This window comes from Salvelinus namaycush, chromosome 26 (genome assembly GCF_016432855.1).
Source record: "Salvelinus namaycush isolate Seneca chromosome 26, SaNama_1.0, whole genome shotgun sequence".
In the NCBI taxonomy this organism is placed as follows: domain Eukaryota; kingdom Metazoa; phylum Chordata; class Actinopteri; order Salmoniformes; family Salmonidae; genus Salvelinus; species Salvelinus namaycush.
The window spans coordinates 7884024-7903662 of NC_052332.1; the positions used below are offsets into that span (position 1 = coordinate 7884024).

At 43.6% G+C, this 19639-nt stretch overlaps 1 protein-coding gene across 1 annotated transcript in view; it reads right to left on the reverse strand.

The window, feature by feature from the left end:
- Positions 1–19639, reverse strand: part of lamc3 (laminin, gamma 3) — a 235332-nt gene that overhangs the window by 4756 nt on the left and 210937 nt on the right. Inside the window, exons 13-20 of the mRNA XM_038965701.1 lie at positions 11214–11402; positions 10063–10308; positions 6951–7104; positions 6654–6796; positions 6223–6401; positions 3622–3802; positions 2310–2536; positions 1377–1453 (exon numbers count right to left, since the gene is read on the reverse strand). Coding sequence (XP_038821629.1) covers positions 1377–1453; positions 2310–2536; positions 3622–3802; positions 6223–6401; positions 6654–6796; positions 6951–7104; positions 10063–10308; positions 11214–11402 — 1396 coding nt within the window. The remainder of the gene's footprint in view (positions 1–1376; positions 1454–2309; positions 2537–3621; positions 3803–6222; positions 6402–6653; positions 6797–6950; positions 7105–10062; positions 10309–11213; positions 11403–19639) is intronic.

The following is a 19639-nucleotide window of genomic DNA, read 5'->3' on the forward strand; positions in this document are numbered from 1 at the left end:
GATTATCCGTTCACCTAATCTGCGTCTCACAAAGACACGGCGGTTGGAAAAAAAAATCTCACATTTGGACTCATCAGACCAAAGGACAGATTTCCACCGGTCCACTGTCCATTGCTCGAGTTTATTGGCCCAAGCAAGTCTCTTCTTCTTATTGGTGTCCTTTAGTAGTGGTTTATTTGCAGCAATTCGACCATGAAGGCCTGATTCACGCAGTCTCCTCTGAACAGTTGATGTTGAGATGTGTCTGTTACTTGAACTCTGTGAAACATTTATTTGGGCTGCAATTTGAGGTGCAGTTAACTCTAATGAACTTATCCTCTGCAGCAGAGGATCCTCTGCAGCAGAAGACACTCTGGGTCTTTCTTTCCTGTGGCGGTCCTCATGAGAGCTAGTTTCATCATAGTGCTTGATGGCTTTCGCGACTGCACTTAAAGAAACGTTCAAAGTTCTTGAAATGTTCCTTCATGTCCTAAAGTAATGATGGACTGTTGTTTCTCTTTGCTTATTTGAGCTGCTCTTGCCATAATATGGACTTGGTATTTTACCAAATATGGCTATCTTCTGTATACCACCCCTACCTTGTCACAACACAACTGATTGTCTCAAATGCATTAAGAAGGAAAGAAAGTCCACAAATTCATTTTTAACAAGGCACCCCTGTTAATTGAAATGCATTCCAGGTGACTACATCATGAAGCTGGTTGAGAGAATGCCAAGAGTGTGCAAAGCTCTCATCAAGGCAAATGGTGGCTACTTTGAAGAATCTCAAATATGTTAAATATATTTTGATTTGTTTAACACTTTTTTGGATTACTACATGATTCCATGTGTTATTTCATAGATTTGATGTCTTCAGTAATAATCTACAATGTAGAAAATAGTAAAACATGAAGAAAATCCCTTGAATGAGGAGGTGTCCAAACCTTTGACTGGTACTGTATATATATGGGCCTGACTACCACACCTGAGTTCAAATAGTATTTTTTATATCAAATACTTCAGCTTGGCTAATCTTGTGCTACAATGGAACCAATGGAATAGACCCAAATATGCAAACACTGACAGCGCCCATATGGCACTCCAGGCAAGTTTGATGAAACAGCTCAAAGTATTTGACAGAAAACCAACAGGTCTGCTGAGCACAGGTCAAATGGATACCAGGTATTTAGTCGATCTCTCTACTTCCTCTCACTAGACCTAATGTGCATTCATTCAGCATATTCAGAGGCTTTGTACTGTTGTCATTGACAGAGGGTGTCGGTGGCAGGCCAGCCATTGTGTGACTGACAGATGGAAGAGGCAGTGCCTCTATGAGAAGAAGATGACCTTTGTGTGTTATAATTGGCCACTTAGTCTATTGACCTCCAGTGACTTACCTTTTCATAAGTATCTCTGAATCGTTCACTGCTGAGTTCCAGCGGTTGGGCTCAGGTGTCACCTTGAAAGGAATGACCTTTGGAAAAGCAGAGCAAAGTGGGAAAAACTGAAACTGTGCAGTCTCATAGACAAAGAAAACCGAGGACAATGTTTATACAGTATGATCTGTATAGGCTGACATCAGTGGATATTTTAAACCTGAATTGTGACCATGCACAGTTATCTGCTGACCTTAGATGACCAATGTCCAACTCAAAGTAGACTGACTCAGAACTCACTGTTCAATAGGCATTTCGAGAAGACATACTGAAGGCTGCAATTACACACATTCACTCACTAATGTATACGGCGGCAATGTTTCTATTTACCCAGCGGCAAAGTTTTTCTGTTGTGGCACCAGCAGATAAATGTTGACTATTTTACCTCGTGACATATCTTTTGAGAAAATTCTAATAATTGAATCACAATATATGACACACACACTACTCTTCCTGTTTTGGAGTCGTCGTGCTTGTTAATGTGGAATGGCATTGCTCTGGCTCCAGGCTTGCCCAAACGACTGGGGAGGTAAGTTAAGCGCACGCACGAGCGAACGCACGCACACACACAAACACCCGAAGCACTGCCAAAACAAGCGCTCTCATTTCCCCAGAACCACATAACACGGCAGCCATATTTCATAATAGATTCCAAGCTGACGCTATTGAGCGTGAAGACACGGGGAAAAGCTTGAGCTGTGGCAGAACAAATCCTTCATTTCAGCCGAGCGTTAGTCAGAGAAACTGTGTGCTCACTCACTCGATTTTAGAGCTATGGAGCTTCAGATTGAGAAATACTGTGCTTTAGGGATCCCTATTGATCAAGACATTTGAACCTCTACTGAATAGCCACTAGTAACTCAGAGACAGTGTGAGAGTAAATGTCCCACTGACCATGTTGTCCAGGTCCAGAGTTGCCTGCATCAGCTGGGTCCGTGCACTTATAACCACTGACTCAGAGTCAGCAAGGGTCCTGCACAATGTTCTCCACCCTTCCTCCTGCTCTTCCTCCATGCTGGCGCTACAGTTCATAGCTGTGGTAACAGTGTGCAGCTGGGCTGAGAGAGTGTGTGTCGACATCTCCAGGAGAGCAAACTGTTTGACAAAGGCTTCTTTTGCCTCTGCGGGGAATCAAAGAAACAGATGTGAGCAAACTTCAAAATACACAGCATGGATCATTAAACGGGTCCTTTGGATTCCATTTCAATATTATTGTGATTTGGGACACAAGGCCTGCCAACCCCTTTGTAGTATGATTTGTAGTGGAACCGTTGCATTTTATCACGGCCTGCATATGGTCAATTGTAAATTCTCAGACTGATCTCACCGCACAGTGAGTCCAGTTGCCTTTGGTTGTTGTTCTAGTTTGATTGTTTGTCTCATAATGTTAACTGCTGTGTGCCTAGCTAATGTGGCATTCTGGGTCTATTTGTGCGAGGAGGGTCATTACCGCATTGTTCGCTCTGTGAGATGATAAACTGTGTCTGTGTGCGTGTGTTTGTCTGCGTGCATACTGTTCTGTCTCTGTGTGTCAGCATAGAGCCCCCCTCCTAGCCTAGCGTTATTGGACCACACAGAGCAGAATATCCCACCAACGAAGACTAGTGGTGTACCAAAGTAGGGTGGGCAGCGGTTGGACAGCCATAATCCTGATTATAGCTCTAATCATAATGAGGTACAGGGATTAAAGATGTGCTTGCTGCATCTGTTATACAAATAGGGATTAAGTTGCTCATACACAGCCCTGCCTGCCTTGTTCTGTATTGTTGGGATTCAGCCTCCATTCTGTCCATATCAATGAACCTGTAAGCCTTTTATGGTACTTCCCTCTCTGCTCATAAAATAATGAGAAATTCCATAATTGTGAAGAGATGATTGTTAGGCTGGTTGACTGCTGATTCATGCTGATTCTGTCTCGTTCTATCCCATTATGTTGGATTATATCTTTAACAATGTCTAGCTGAACAGTCAGCTAGGCATGGACAGTGCAGTTTGGTGTCATCTGCTCTAGGTCTACTTGATCTACGGAGCGGGATGGTGTAATGGAGTTGTAATCTACAGTGTGAGATGGGCTATATGTCAGGTATAATGGCCGAATAAGTGGGATTTCCGATTTCCTGACTGGTTGGTTGAAAATGACAAACTGTCACAGAGTTTTCTGATTGATCGCGTGGAATGAGTGAGTGGGTGGGTGCTGATTGTTTACCTTGGATAGCCAGGAAGTCCTCCAGCGCATTGGGCAGGCTGTCCTCCCCCTGATGGCCACGCTCGTGATGCTGGCGCACGTGATACTCGCGCACGTGATGCTGGCGTCCGTAGCCACTCCGGCAGTCGAAGCGTGCCAGGAGCTTCTCCAAATCCTGCAGCCGTGCCTTCAGCTTCCCTGCCTGTATGGGAAAACACCGGAACACCATACAATGGAGGTTGGGTGGGGGAGATTGTCAACGATGAAAAAATACAAATCTGCACTCTGGTAGGCTGCTCCCAAAGTGTGTAATGAAAAAAGAACAACTTTTTGACCCCAAACTGGTTCCTAACGAAGATATGGTTTCCTCTCAGATCCAGGACCTGGAAAAGTTTTGTATAGATGTACGCATTTCACCCTTTTAAAGGCCCTGTGCAGTCAAAAACTTGATTTCCTGTGTTTTATATATATTTCCACACTGATGTTGTAATAATACTGTAAAATGTTGAAAATTATGATACTGCCCTTTAAGTGTTAGAGCTGTTTTGGGGAAAAAAACACCTGGAATTTCAGTTTGTTGTGGTAGGGTGACATCACCAGGCAGTAAATTACTAATAGACCAACAAGAAAGAGTTCCAAACCTCTCTGCCAATAACAGCTAGTTTTCAGTTGTCCCCTCCCCACTAAGACCACACCCAGACAGTCCGAGCAAAGTTCCTGCTTGAGAAATTGCTCTTTGCTAAGAAGACATTTGTTTTTCTATTTTGCCATTTAAAATTGAAAACACAACTTAATTGTTACCCAGAAGTGATTTGATATTGAAATAAAAATGGCTACATTGGACCTTTTTAAACATGAGATTGTCAATGAAAGCAGATGATAACATGATCCCACAGTGGCCAATAACAAATCACACCCAGCCATATTTACAGTGTATTTAGTCTCATTCAAAACACAGAGATAAACATCTACCTTAAGAGTAGATTGTCTATCTTAACGTGAAAACGATTGTACATTTTAAAAGCAATACTCTCTGTGCAGTGGGAACAGGGCCAACTCAACCCTAAGCACAGTTTCATACATTGGTTGTCAATTCTTAAGTGGACCTTGCTTTTGCATGAGCTTCCAGGCCTCTATGATTAAGGCATATTACTGGCTGGGGAGCCAAACGTTTTTGGAATAGGCAATTAGCAGGCTCAACCTGTGTGTGTGTGTGTGTGTCGCTGCTAAACACTAGCAGGTGAGGAGGTACAGATGTCCTATCTTAATTTGATCACTCTGTTGTCGCAGAGAATTGTCCTGTGCAACAGAAAATGCAATTTGTAGTGAATTCGAGGTTTAAAACGGCTTCAAAAGATTGTAGTTCTCACATAAAAAGTGGATTGAGTGGATTTGCCCTTTGCAACAACCCCTATAAACATGTCCTTTAATTATAATCCACATAATAATTCACATGTCCTGTTGCTGCAGGATGATTTGTCTGCTGTGAGAAACTGGTCAAATGAAGATAGTACATCTGTAGGTGGAGAGGGCATTTATAAAACCACTTCTCTTTCACTCTCCTTGGTGGACACTCACCCACATCCACTTTAAAAACCTGTAATTTGGACACTTCAGCCCAACCGGAGGTAACATCTGTTATTATATTACGGCAAGAGCAACAATAACTCCACACACAACACAGTATGGTATCTTGCAGTTGTTGCTTTTTAAACGTACATGAACAAAAGGAACATACTGTATACAGCACAAGAGAGGAAAGGATTTCTCCCCCTTTTTCTATACTGTAGCACTCCCTCTATGGTTCCATTCTGTCCACCCCCCCTCCTTTTTCTCTCTCCTGTCTTTAGAAGGGAGGAAGGTGTGTAGTAAAGAGCCAAGAGGTGAGATATGAGAGTGAGAGATGAAGAGATGTGAGAGAAAGAGACTGCATGGTAGAGAGAAAGAGATGAGAGAAAGAGACTGGTAGGTAGAGGAGAGTCATTTTATGGGCTCTGAGCAGACCGGACCCCGGTGTCCTTTGAATTGCTAACACTGTGGAAATCACAGCAGTCTTTCCCAGGTACACGAATGGTTTGCTAGAGAAAAAAACACAAACCACTTTAGCAAGAACAAGCATATGTACAGAAAGTACCAAACTCTGCTATTGGCTTTGCCTGCAGAGAAAAGCCACTGTATAGCGTTTAGAACATAAGGCTCCCTATATAGTGCAGTGCACTACTTTTCTGGCCAAATGTAGTGCACTATATAGGGATTAGGGACGCAATTTGGGACGCACATGGTCTATTTCTGTATCTTCACATTGACTTCAGTCTGACTGTTAACTTACCTTCGCTTTTTAAATAAGGAGGCCCGATGGCCACGATTGTTAGACTACAAAGACAATCTTGGGTAGGAGTTTGAATAGCTGACTTTTGCTTTGGAGCAAATTGAATTATGCAGTGGTAATGGGTTAATAACAGCACCTACTACCTATGAAGATTTACCCCCACAGACAGGCTGAGAAGCAGACCGGGAGACAGACGGATAGAGATGCAGGCAAAAAGGTGTCAAACGGGGACAGAGAAGAAGATGGAGAGACTGACAGTGAGACGCCTTACGAACGCACGCACACACTCTTACCTGCTCCTTGACTAGCCCATAGCAGATGGGGCACTCTTCACACTGGTGCGTGGCTCTGTTGTGGAAGTAGTTGAGCTCACACTGGTCACACTTGTACCCCACGAAGCCCTGGCGGCAGGGACAGGTGCCGTTTGTGTGGCACTGCATGGAGCTGGAGCCCATAGGGTCGCAGTTACAGGCTGAGAGGGACAGGGGAGGGGGAGTGGACAGGGTATAGGGGGACAGAGGGAGGCAGGGATGGACAGGGGGCAGGGGAGAGGGGTGTCAGAGAGGGGTGAAACAATGGAAGTATTAGAGATTGCATGCTTGTGTTTTGCATTTTTTACTTATTGTTATCAGAATGACTTGATTTAGCATATATTTTGGCCTGTCTTAGTATTTGACACACAAGGACTTCTAGACCCAATCACAGTATAGGCTACTGTAGCTACCTCTGCAGCCTCGTGAGGAGAAACCAAAGAAGCCCATACGACAGGTGCTGCACAGCCGCCCCTCCAGTCCCGGCCGACACACACACTGCCCTGTGATTGGGTGGCACCCCGCGGAAGACGAGCCAATGGGGTTACAGTTGCACCTTAGAAACAGTCGATGTAAAAAGTGATTCACATACAGTAATAATTATTAATGAGACAAAACATAACTACAGTGTGAAGTATAGAAACATATAAATTAAAGGACTATTCTAAACCATATAGATTAGTGCGGAATCCCTGGAGAATTCCCTGTACCTCTCACAGCCTACTCCAGGCTGCAGGTTGAAGAAGCCGACTGAACACTGGCCACAGTCTCCCCCGGTCACATGACTAAGGCACTGACAACTTCCGGTCTGGGGGTCACAGTCCTCCAACAACCCAGAAGTCCCTGCAGGACTGCAGTCGCAGGCTGGGGGAAGACACAACCGCATGTCAACCACACATCAACCACGCAACCTCACATCAAATACAGTATCAAAAAGTACAGTGGCCTAAACACACACATACAGTACATGATCAAAACAGAACACAATTCAAACACAGTCTCCAAAAAGTGACATGAATCATATACATCACAGAAAAAGTACACTAATTAAACACAGTATAAAAAAATGTCTGTGACAAGCCTGACAAAACACTGAAGCTTATCACTATATCAATGTCGCAGACACTGCTGTGATCGATTATTTCCCACCCTCTATCCAATCACTCGATCTTCAACCCATTCACTTTATCTTCTAATCTATCCATTCACTCTATTCTACATTTACATTTTTCATTTTTGTCAGAGGTGGCAGATCTGAGTTCTCGGGTTGGGGTGTACGGTTTGAGCATAGCTTGAAGGTATGGAGGGGCAGTTCAACTTGCTGCTCCGTATGCAAGTACCATGGTCTTTTAGTGGATATGAGCTTCGACTGGAAGCCAGTGGAGTGTGCAGAGGAGCGGGGTGCCATGGGAGAACTTGGGAAGGTTTAACACCAGGCGAGCTGCAACGTTCTGGATAAGTTGCAGGGGAGCCCAGCCAACAGCGAGTGACAGTGACTGGATAAGGACCTGAGCCACTCCTTGTGTAAGTTAGGGTTGTACTCTACAGATGTTTATAGAGCATGAACCTGCAGGAGCGAGTCACTTTTTTGTTGTTGCAGCGAACGACAGGGTTTTGTCCAGGGTCATGCCAAGTTTCTTTGTACACTGGGAAAGGGACACCGTGGAGTTGTCAACAGTGATGGAGAGGTCTTGGAGCGGGCAGGCCTTCCCCGGAAGGAATAGCAGCTCCATCTTGTCGAGGTTGAGCTTGAGGTTGTAGGCCGACATCCAAGCTAAGATATCTGCCAGGCACGCAGAGATGCGTGTCACCACCTGGGTGTCAGAAGGGGGAAGGAGAAAAGTAGTTGAGTGTCATGTGCATAGCAATGATAAGAGAGAACATATGAGTATATGACGGAGCCGAGTGACTTGGTGTATAGATAGAAGAGGAGAGGGACTAGAACCAAGCCCTGGGGGACACCAGCAGTGAGAGTATGTGATGTAGAGACAAATCCTCTCCACGTCACCTGGTAGGAGTGGCCTACCAGGTAGGATGCAATCCAAAAGTGTGCAGAGCCTGAGACGCCCAGCCCTGAGAGGGTGGAGAGGAGGATCTGACAGTTCACAGTGTTGAAGGCAGCAGATAGATCTAGGATGAGAACAGAGGAGAGAATGTTAGCTTTGACAGTGCGGTGAGCCTCTGTGACACACAAAAGAGCAGTCTCGGTTGAGTGCCCTGTCTTGAAGCCTGACGGGTTAGGGTCAAGAAGGTCATTCTGAGAGAGATAGCGAGAGAGTTGGTCAGAGACAGCACCCTCAAGTGTTTTGGAAAGAAAATAAGGGATACTGGTCTGTAGTTTTTGATGACAGAGGAGTCGAGGAGAGCGATTCAGCGATTCAGGGGAGCGATTCAGGCAGGGGACGCAGCCAGTGGTCAGGGATGAGTTGATGGAAGTGATGAATGGGAGAAGGGGATGGGGTTGAGCGCGCAGGTTGTCGGGCAGCCAGACCTCACTAGTTGCAGGATTTCATCTGGAGAGAGAATCCTCTGAGGTTCATAGTCTAGACAGGAATAAAGTACAACAATCCTTCTCTTTGTAGGGTGTGTCTTGTCTGGCCTGTGTGCCTGGCTGTATGTGAGCTGGAACAGTGCAGAGGAAGAGCAGGCCGTCTATCTGTGAGGTGTCTGTGGGGCAGCCATATTTCCCTGAGCCTGTGTGTGTGTGTGTGTGTGTGTGTGTGTGTGTGTGTGTGTGTGTGTGTGTGTGTGTGTGTGTGTGTGTGTGTGTGTGTAACTCAGTGTTTCCCTGTGTGTGTGTGTAACTCAGTGAGGGAGACAGCAGAGTGAGACTGAGGGAGACTCATGGGCCTCTCCCTCACCACTTTGTCATATTTGTGCACATTCCAAATGGCACCTTATTCCCTATATAGTGCACTACTTTTGTGCACTATGTAGCGAATAGGGTGCCATTTATGATGCAAACTCTGCTCAGCCCTGGGGTTATAGATGGAACACCTCAGGTACTTCTGGGGGACAAAGACATTACGTACATCTCTCTCTCTCTATCTTTCTCGCTCTTTGTGTCTCTATTCCTATCACTGCCTCTATCTCTCTCCGTCTCCGTGTCTCTATTTCTCTCTGTCGTTTCTGGCACTCTTTAGCTTCTCTTTATATTGTTTTCGCACTCATACATCTGCAGTATTCAAATCCTCCAAGGCTCTTCATGTATATCAGGAGAAAAAAGTGTATTTAAAGTTGAAACTTTTTCTCTTTCTATTCATCCATTATAATGGAGACAAAGTACTGCAGTTGGAATGTCAGTTCGTCAGGGCAGACTGCTCTCCGCTTCTTTCTCTGAACCACGTTCAACTGACACTATTTCCTTATAGGTCTATGACTTCTATTCACTCAGAGAGAGAGAGAGAGCCTGTAAAGAAAATGTTCTCTCACGTTACAACAACTGTGGAGTTCCTCATGGCACTTTTAACCGCAACTCTCAAGCTCTAACTTTTACAAAGAATTATTTTACTGAGAATTCCATTCATCTGCTATCAAGAATCTTTAGAATGTGAGAATTGCTGAAGTCAAGTCAATAGTACAGTATGAGGAAAGAACTTGTTCAACCCTCAAGAAAAGCTCACTATAAATCCACACATAAAAGGCACATGTACACAGACACACAAACACACATTGATGCACACGAACAAATGATATAACACATTGAAATACATTCATTGTCAATACATTCTACATTTTTAATTTTGTATTTCTCCTTAATTAAAAAACCTATGTCACAGTAACCCAACCCTATATACGCCCTTCCCAAGTTCACACACTCACGTTTGCACTTCCCGGCCATCGTCCGGTCCATGGCATCTCCATAGTAACTGCGTCGACAACGTTGACAGTGGTCTCCCTCGGTGTGTCCCAGACACTTGAAGCAGCGGCCCGTCATGTGATCACACACACCCAGTGCGTTGGGGTCCACGTTACCGTTACAGTCACACCGCTCGCACTGCCGAACCAGCCCAGAACGGCCCAGGGGGTCGCCGTGGAAACCGTCCTCACACAACTCACACCTGGTTCCTGAGGAGAGACGATGTTTGTGTTTGTGTGTGGGGGGGTGGGGGGTTCGGTGGCCATTTTAATTTCAACCTAAATCAATATTTTTCAGACAAACTTCAAATTCAGTTATATGAAATTCTTGTAATGAATAAACGATCCCGACCTGACAAGGGAATATGTTTTAATTCACACACTGTGCTCTACACATGCTAGGATCAAGATCAATTTAATCAAGACAGCGAGGACAGTTAGCTATCACCAGCAAGGTTTTTATAAATCCAATTTGTGGAAATCCGCTCCACTGAGCAAACAATAAACTTCAAGGTTGTGTCCCAAATGGCACTCTATTCCCTACTATATAGGGCAGGGGTGGGCAAACTTTTTTGCTCGAGGGACCCACATCGGGATTTTGAAATCAACGGAGGGCCGCATTTTTTGGTCGGACCAATTGTTTGTTAATAAAATCAATTTGCGGGGGCCTCCCGAGTGTGATGCAGTGCCTTAGACCGCTGCGCCAGTGCTTGAGGCATCACTATAGACATGGGTTCGATCCCTGGCTGTGTCACAGCTGGCCTGTGACTGGGAGACCCATGAGGAGGCGCACAATTGGCCCAGCGTCGTCCGGGTTAGGAGAGGGTTTGGCAAGCCGAGATTTCCTTGTCCCATCGCGCTCGACCTTCGCCTGTCCCGAGTTCGTAGTTGCAGCGATGGGACAAGACTGTAACTACCAATTGGATACCACAAATTATTATTATTTTAAAAAATTATGTCTCGCGGGCCAGATTGGTCGGGTCGGTACTTTGCCCCCCCTTGATATAGGGATTAAGGTGACATTTGGGACCCAACCCAGGTTGGGGGAATGGCATGGTTTGTTCCCATTACCAGACATCTAACAGTAATCGAACAGTAACAGTAATTCATCTCACCCCTCTGTCCCGAAGGGCAGTTGGTACAGACCACGTCCCCAATCTCCATAATTTGAGCACAGCTGGTGCGGTCCGGGCAGGGGCAAGTTTGACAGTCGTTGGTCGTGCCAATCAACGCGTTGCCATAGTAACCATCCAGGCAGCGCTCGCAGGTTGGTCCTGTGGTGAAATCGGCACACTCACACACACCTGCGTGGGGTAGAGAGAGAAGGAGAGACGGAGACCGTTACAACTCACTAAAGCGCACACAGGACCATCATACTGAATCTCAGTAGCAGACACAGATGAATGACTCCGAGACATGTGACTGAGACTGGTGGTACTTGTGAGTGGGAAAGCAGCAACTATTCAATACACTTGAAGGTACCCAGCTATCCATCCACCTCCCTCTCTCACCTCACTCACTCCACTTTCATTCTCTCTCTTTTTCACAGGCAAAAGCTAGCGCGAACCTGAGCGTGTGCACACACACACACACACACACACACACACACACACACACACACACACACACACACACACACACACACACACACACACACACACACACACACACACACACACACACACCAAGGAGGATGGATGCTGTATTGATTTTCTCCTCTGACAGATCCAGGCCACAGTGAGTAGAGTTCCCCTTACCATCAGCAGGGTGCGCTGTGTCTCTGTCTCTAACCAGCTGTCTGCACCATACACGTAGCTCTCCACACAGGCACAGCAGAACGAGAGAACAATAAGAGGAAACAGCCAATACTGAAAACCAGTCCTCCACCGGAGAGAGAGATGTGCAGAAATAACTGGTCTAAATTCACTATAATTGCTTTGGGTAAAATAAGAGCTGGATTCAGACAGAAAGACCTTCAAGAAATAAACCAATTCACCCCAAGTGAGAGATTACCATATGTTTTATGTCCTAAAAACAAACTGTTAAATCCATATGTCTTATAGAGCCTCAGGGAAAACAACTCTGGGCTTTTCGCATGTAGCTACAGCTTTTCACATATATAATACATCTGGTTTCCATAGAAATGGATTTTATGAACTTTTGACCACTCATCTAGTTTTTCTCTGTTTGCTGGGATAATTAGCCACAGAGCTGTAACTGTTAAATATGCTCATTACGATGGAGAATTATAGTTTGAATAATAAACACTCTCCAAACCCAAACGTAAGTAAAAAAATAACTGGGCCTACAATTCAATATAAACCTAATCAAACTTCACTTCACATATGTTGCAATTATGTGAATAGTTATGTTCACGATTCAAATCTTTAAGAGTCTAAGCTGGGGATAACATATGGAATTGTTTTAAGATGGTCAAACCAAGTATCATTTAGCTACTTCATTTGGAATTGTAGGACCCCTTCAGGTATCTAACAAATATACAAACAAAATATTTGGTCAAACATTGAATAACCCAGAAAACTGCTAAAAATAGCCCATATGAACATATGTAGCCTAAGAAAAATGGACCATAAAGTCAATAACTTGCTTGTAACAGATGACATTCATATATCTCTGAAACTCACTTAGATAATACCTTTGATGATACAGTGGTAGCAATACATGGTTCTAACATCTACTGAAAAGACAGAAATGCCAACGGAGGCGGTGTTGCGGTCTATATTCAGAACCACATTCCTGTAAAGCTTAGAGACGATCTCATGTTAAATACTGTTGACGTAATATGGCTACAGGTTCATCTGCCTCACCTAAAGCCCATTCGTGTGGGAAGCTGCTATAGACCACCAAGTGCTAACAATCAGTGTCTGGATAATATGTGTGAAATGCTTGATAATGTATGTGATATCACCACAGAAGTATATTTTCTGAGTGATTTAAATATTGACGGGCTATCATCAAGCTGCCCACTCAGGAAAAAACTTCAAACTGTAACCAGTGCCTGTAACCTAGATCAGTTTGTCAGTCAACCTACCAGGTTAGTTGCAAACAGCACAGGAATGAAATCATCAACATGTATTGATCACATCTTTACTAATGCTGCAGATATTTGCTTTAAAGCAGTATCCAAATCCATAGGATGTAGTGATCACAATTTAATAGCCATATCTAGGAAAAGCAAAGTTCCAAAGGCTGGGCCTAATAATGTGTATAAGAGGTCAATCAATCAATCAGATGTATTTATAAAGCCCTTCTTACATCAGCTGATGTCACAAAATGCTGTACAGAAATCCAGCCTAAAACCCCAAACAGCAAGCAATGCAGGTGTTGAAGCACGGGGGCTAGAGGTCATACAAGAGGTCATACAAGAAGTTTTGTAGTGATTCATATGTTGATGATGTAAAGAATATTTGCTGGTCTGTGGTGTGTAATGAGGAGCAACCTGACGATGCACTTGACACATTTATGGAACTACTTATTCCAGTTATAATAAGCACGCGGCCATTAAGAAAATGACTGTAAAAACGGTTAAATCCCCTTGGATTGATGAGGAATTTAAAAATTGTATGGTTGAAGGTATGGCAATTAAGTCTGGCAGTCCAACTGATTGGCAAATGTATTGCAAATTAAGATATCATGTGACTAAACTAAATAAAAATAAACTACACTATGAAACAAAGATAAACTATATACAGAATGATAGTAAAAAGCTTTGGGGCACCTTAACCTGTCTGGCTCCGGCGTTCCGCTTTTCATTCCACTGAAAAGGCAGAGCGCGAAATTCAAAAGATATTTTTTAGAAATATTTAACTTTCACACATTAACAAGTCCAATACAGCGAATGAAAGATACACATCTTGTGAATCCAGTCAACATGTCCGATTTTTAAAATGTTTTACAGCGAAAACACCACATATATTTATGTTAGCTCACTACCAAATACAAAAAAGGACAGACATTTTTCACAGCACAGGTAGCATGCACAAAGCCAACCTAACTAACCAAGAACCAACCAAACTAACCAAGAAACAACTTCATCAGATGACAGTCTTATAACATGTTATACAATAAATCTATGTTTTGTTCGAAAAATGTGCATATTTGAGGTATAAATCAGTTTTACATTGCAGCTACCATCACAGCTACCGTCAGAAATAGAACCGAAGCAGCCAGAGTAATTACAGACACCAACGTCAAATACCTAAATATTCATCATAAAACATTTCTGAAAAATCGATGGTGTACAGCAAATTAAAGACAAACATCTTGTGAATCCAGCCAATATTTCCGATTTTTTAAGTGTTTTACAGCGAAAACACAATATAGCATTATATTAGCTTACTACAATAGCCTACCACACTACCGCATTCATTCATCAAGGCACGTTAGCGATAGCAATAGGCACGTTAGCGATAGGGAATAAACCAGCAAAAGATATTAATTTTCACTAACCTTCATAAACCTTCATCAGATGACAGTCCTATAACATCAGGTTATACATACACTTATGTTTTGTTCGAAAATGTGCATATTTAGAGCTGAAATCAGTGGTTATACATTGTGCTAACGTAGCACCTTTTTCCCAGAATGTGCGGATATTTTTATGACACTCCAACTATTCTGACCAAATAACTATTCATAAACGTTACTAGTAAATACATGTTGTATAGGAAATGATAGATACACTAGTTCTTAATGCAATCGCCGTGTTAGAATTCTAAAAATAACTTCATTACGACATCCAGCTTAGGTATAGCGAGAGAGTACCCAAAATCTGGGCGCAAACGACTAGTACAACATGTTCGACAGATATATGAAATAGCATCATAAAATGGGTCCTACTTTTGATGATCTTTCATCAGAATGTTGTACAAGGGGTCCTTTGTCGGGAACAATCGTTGTTTGGATTTAGAATGTCCTCTTCTCCAGTCAATTAGCACGGAAAGCTAGCAAAGTGGCGCTAAGCTCTCCTTCCTGAACAAAGGCACACAACGCAACACGCCTAACGTCCCGAATAAATTTCAATAATCTAATAAAACTATATTGAAAAAACATACTTTACAATGATATTGTCACATGTATCAAATAAAATCAAAGCCGGAGATATTAGTCGTCCATAACGACAGCTTATCAGAAGGCAAATCCAGGTCCCTTCACGCGCTCTCCAGAAAACAGGAAACTGGTGACACGTCATGCCGAAAGCTATTATTCGACCCCAGATCAAGTTACACACTCCATTTCTTCTCTCACTGCCTGTCGACATCTAGTGGAAGACGTATGAAGTGCATCTATACTAATAAATATCAAAGACATTAATAGGCAGGCCCTAGAACAGTGCATCGATTTCAGATTTTCCACTTCCTGTCAGGAAGTTTGCTGCAAAAGGAGTTCTGTTTTACTCACAGATATAATTCAAACGGTTTTAGAAACTAGAGAGTGTTTTCTATCCAATAGTAATAATAATATGCATATTGTACGAGCAAGAATTGAGTACGAGGCCGTTTAAATTGGGCACGATTTTCCCCCAAAGTGAAAACAGCGCCCTCTGTCCTCAACAGGTTAAATGAAATTATGGGAAAAAAAGCCAACTCGGCTCCTTCATTCATTGAATCAGATGGCTCATTTATCACAAAGCCCACAGATATTGCAAACTACTTTAATGACTTTTTCATTGGCAAGATAAGCAAACTTAGGGATGACATGCCAGCAACAAACGCTGACACTACACATCCAAGTATATCGGACCAAATTATGAAAGACAAGAATTGTACTTTTGAATTCCGTAAAGTCAGTGTGGAAAAGGTGAAAAAAATATTGTTGTCTATCAACAATGACAAGCCACTGGGGTCTGACAATCTGGATGGAAAATTACTGAGGATAATAGCAGACGATATTGCTCCTATGTGCCACATCTTCAATTTAAGCCTACTAGAGAGCGTGTGCCCTCGGGCCTGGAGGGAAGCTAGTCATTCCACTACCCAAGAATAGTAAAGCCCCCTTTACTGGCTCAAATAGCTGACCAATCAGCCTATTACCAACCCTTAGTCAACTTCTGGAAAAACTAGTGTTTGACCAGATACAATGCTATTTCACAGCAAACAAATTGACAACAGAATTTCACCATGCTTATAGGGAAGGACACTCAACAAGCACAGCACTTACACAAATGACTGATGATTGGCTGAGAGAAATTGATCATAAAATGATTGTGGGGGCTATCTTGTTAGACTTCAGTGTAGCTTTTGACATTATCGATCATAGTCTGCTGCTGGAAAAACATATGTGTTATGGCTTCACACCCCCTGCTATAATGTGGATAAAGAGTTACCTGTCTAACAGAACACAGAGGGTGTTCTTTAATGGAAGCCTCTCAAACATAATCTAGTTAGAATCAGGAATCACCCAAGGGGAGATGTTAAGGCTCAGTTTTTACTAATGACCTGCCACTGACTTTGAGTAAAGCCAGAGTGTCTATGTATGCGGATGACTCAACACTACCCACGTCAGCAACTTCAGCGACTGAAATGACTGCAACACTCAACAAAGAGCTGCAGTTAGTTTCAGAGTGGTTGGCAAAGAATAAGTTAGCCCTAAATATTTCTAAAACTAAAAGCATTGTATTTGGAACGAAACACTCACTAAACCCTAAACCTCAACTAAATCTTGTAATAAATCATGTGGAAATTGAGCAAATTGAGATTACTAAACTGCTCGGAGTAACCCTATATTGTAAATTGTCATGGTCAAAACATATTGATGCAGTAGTAGCTAAGATGGGGAGAAGTCTGTCTGTAATAAAGCTCTGCCTTCTTAACAACACTATCAACAAGGCAGGTCCTACGGCCCTAGTTTTGTTGCACCTTGACTACTGTTCAGTCGCGTGGACAGGTGCCACAAAAAAGGACTTAGGAAAATTGCAATTGGCTCAGAACAGGGCGGCACGGCTGGCCCTTGGATGTACACAGAGAGCTAATATTAATAATATGCATGTCAATCTCTCCTGGCTGAAAGAGGAGGAGAGATTGACTTCATCACTACTTTTATTTATGAGAGGTACTGACATGTTGAATGCACTGAGCTGTCTGTCTAAACTACTGGCACACAGCTCAGACACCCATGCATACCCCACAAGACATGCCACAAGAGGTCTCTTCACAGTCCCCAAGTCCAGAACAGACTATGGGAGGCACACAGTACTACATAGAGCCATGACTATATGGAACTCTATTCCACATCAAGTAACTGACGCAAGCAGTAAAATTAGATTTAAAAAACAGATAAAAAACACCTTCTGGAACATCGGGGATTGTCAAGCAACACAAACATTGGCACAGACACATGCATACGCACGCACACGCACACACACACACACACACACACACACACACACACACACACACACACACACACACACACACACACACACACACACACACACTATACATACACATGAATTTAGTACTGTAGAAATGTGGTAGTGGTGGAGTAGGGGCCTCAGGGCACACAGTGTGTTGTGAAATTTGGCAGCAGGTAATGGAGATCCATAATAAATACAAATACAAATAGCCGATAGAAACACATTGAATAACAGATGCATTCATGGAAAAACAAACAGTCAAAGAATACGTTTGTTTTAGTGCCTGTCCTATTTCTGAGAGATAAAAGAAAGATCAGGGGATTTTTTATTTATGGCACTAAACTACTTCCATATATACTTCCATTCATTTTTTTTACTGGTACCGGGATACCTTCAGACGAGGCTTTTGGGCATCCTAGAGAAAAACATGTACGTGTTCGTGAGAGTCTCACCTTTCCATTGAGGGGTCATACTATTGTGTAGCCCAAACTGTTCAAATGCTACAGACAGAAGTTGGTAGATCGGCGGTACTGACTTCAGAAGAGTCGCGTGACGCTTGTTGGGGTCATAGAGCAAAACGGAGAACACCATCATGTTTGGGAGAGTCTCATCTTTCCAGAGTGGTCATACCGTTCAGACGCTACAGAGCTTTCGTGAGAAGACCGATTTTCGGGATGTCTCATAGTCTGACAAACACCACTGTAGCTCGGCCACCTTCCACTGCAGATGCGGAAGACTGCGATTGATGGATGCGGGGGAACGAGACGCAGCCCATGCAAAAAATATATATATTTCCATCTTAAACAGTCAGATTTTGATGGAGATGTTTTTATTATGCTAATGTATTTTTTTGAGAGGGCACGGACAACGACTGTAGGGGGTAAAATATGTATATGAGTATTCAAGTATATTTCAAGGTAATTGTGAACTGTGTCTATTCCTTTGGTGTTTGAGTGGTCTACTCAGACACGACACACACAGACATACACACACACGCTCAAGCCTACCTGACGAGCTAACCTACATCTGTGCTCGCTTCTAGGCAAATAACACTGAAACATGCATGAGAGCACCAGCTGTACCGGAAGACTTTGTGATCACGCTCTCTGCAGCCGATGTGACTAAGACCTTTAGACCGGTCAACATTCACAAGGCCACAGGGCCAGACAGATTACCAGGACGTGTACTGCGAGCATGCGCTGACCAACTGACAAGTGTCTTCACTGACATTTTCAACCTCTACCTGTCTGTAGAGTCTGTAATGCCAACATGTTTTAAGCAGACCACCATAGTGCCTGTGCCCAATAACACTAAGGTAACCTGCCTAAATGACTACCGACCCGTAGCACTCACGTCTGTAGCCATGAAGTGCTTTGAAAGGCTGGTCATGGCTCACATCAACACCATCATCCCAGAAACCCTAGACCCACTCCAATTTGCATACCGCCCCAACAGATCCACAGATGATGCAGTCTCTATTGCACTCTACATGGCCCTTTCCCACCTGGACAAAAGGAACACCTATGTGAGAATGCTATTCATTGACTACAGCTCAGCGTTGAACACCATAGAGCCCTCAAAGCTCATCAATAAGCTAAGGACCCTGGGACTAAACACCTCCCTCTGCAACTGGATCAGGTGGTAAGGGTAGGTAACAACACATCCGCCACAGTGATCCTCAACACAGGGGCCCCTCAAGGGTGCGTGCTCAGCCCCATCCTGTACTCCCTGTTCACTCATGACTGCACGGCCAGGCACAACTCCAATGCCATCATTACATTTGCAGATGACACCACAGTGGTAGGCCTGATCACTGACAACAACGAGACAGCCTATAGGGAGGAGGTCGGAGACGTGGCCGTGTGATGCCAGGACAACAACCTCTCCCTCAACGTGATCAAGACAAATTAGATGATTGTGGACTACAGGATAAAGAGGACCAAGCATGCCCCCATTCTCATCGACGGGGCTGCGGTGGAGCAGGTTGAGAGCTTCAAGTTCCTTGGTGTCCACATCACCAACAAACTAACATGGTCCAAGCACACCATGACAGTCGTGAAGCGGGCAGGCCAGAACTTATTCCCCCTCAGGAGACTGAAAGGATTTGGCATGGGTCCTCAGATCCTCAAAAGGTTCTACAGCTGCACCATTGAGAGCATCCTGACT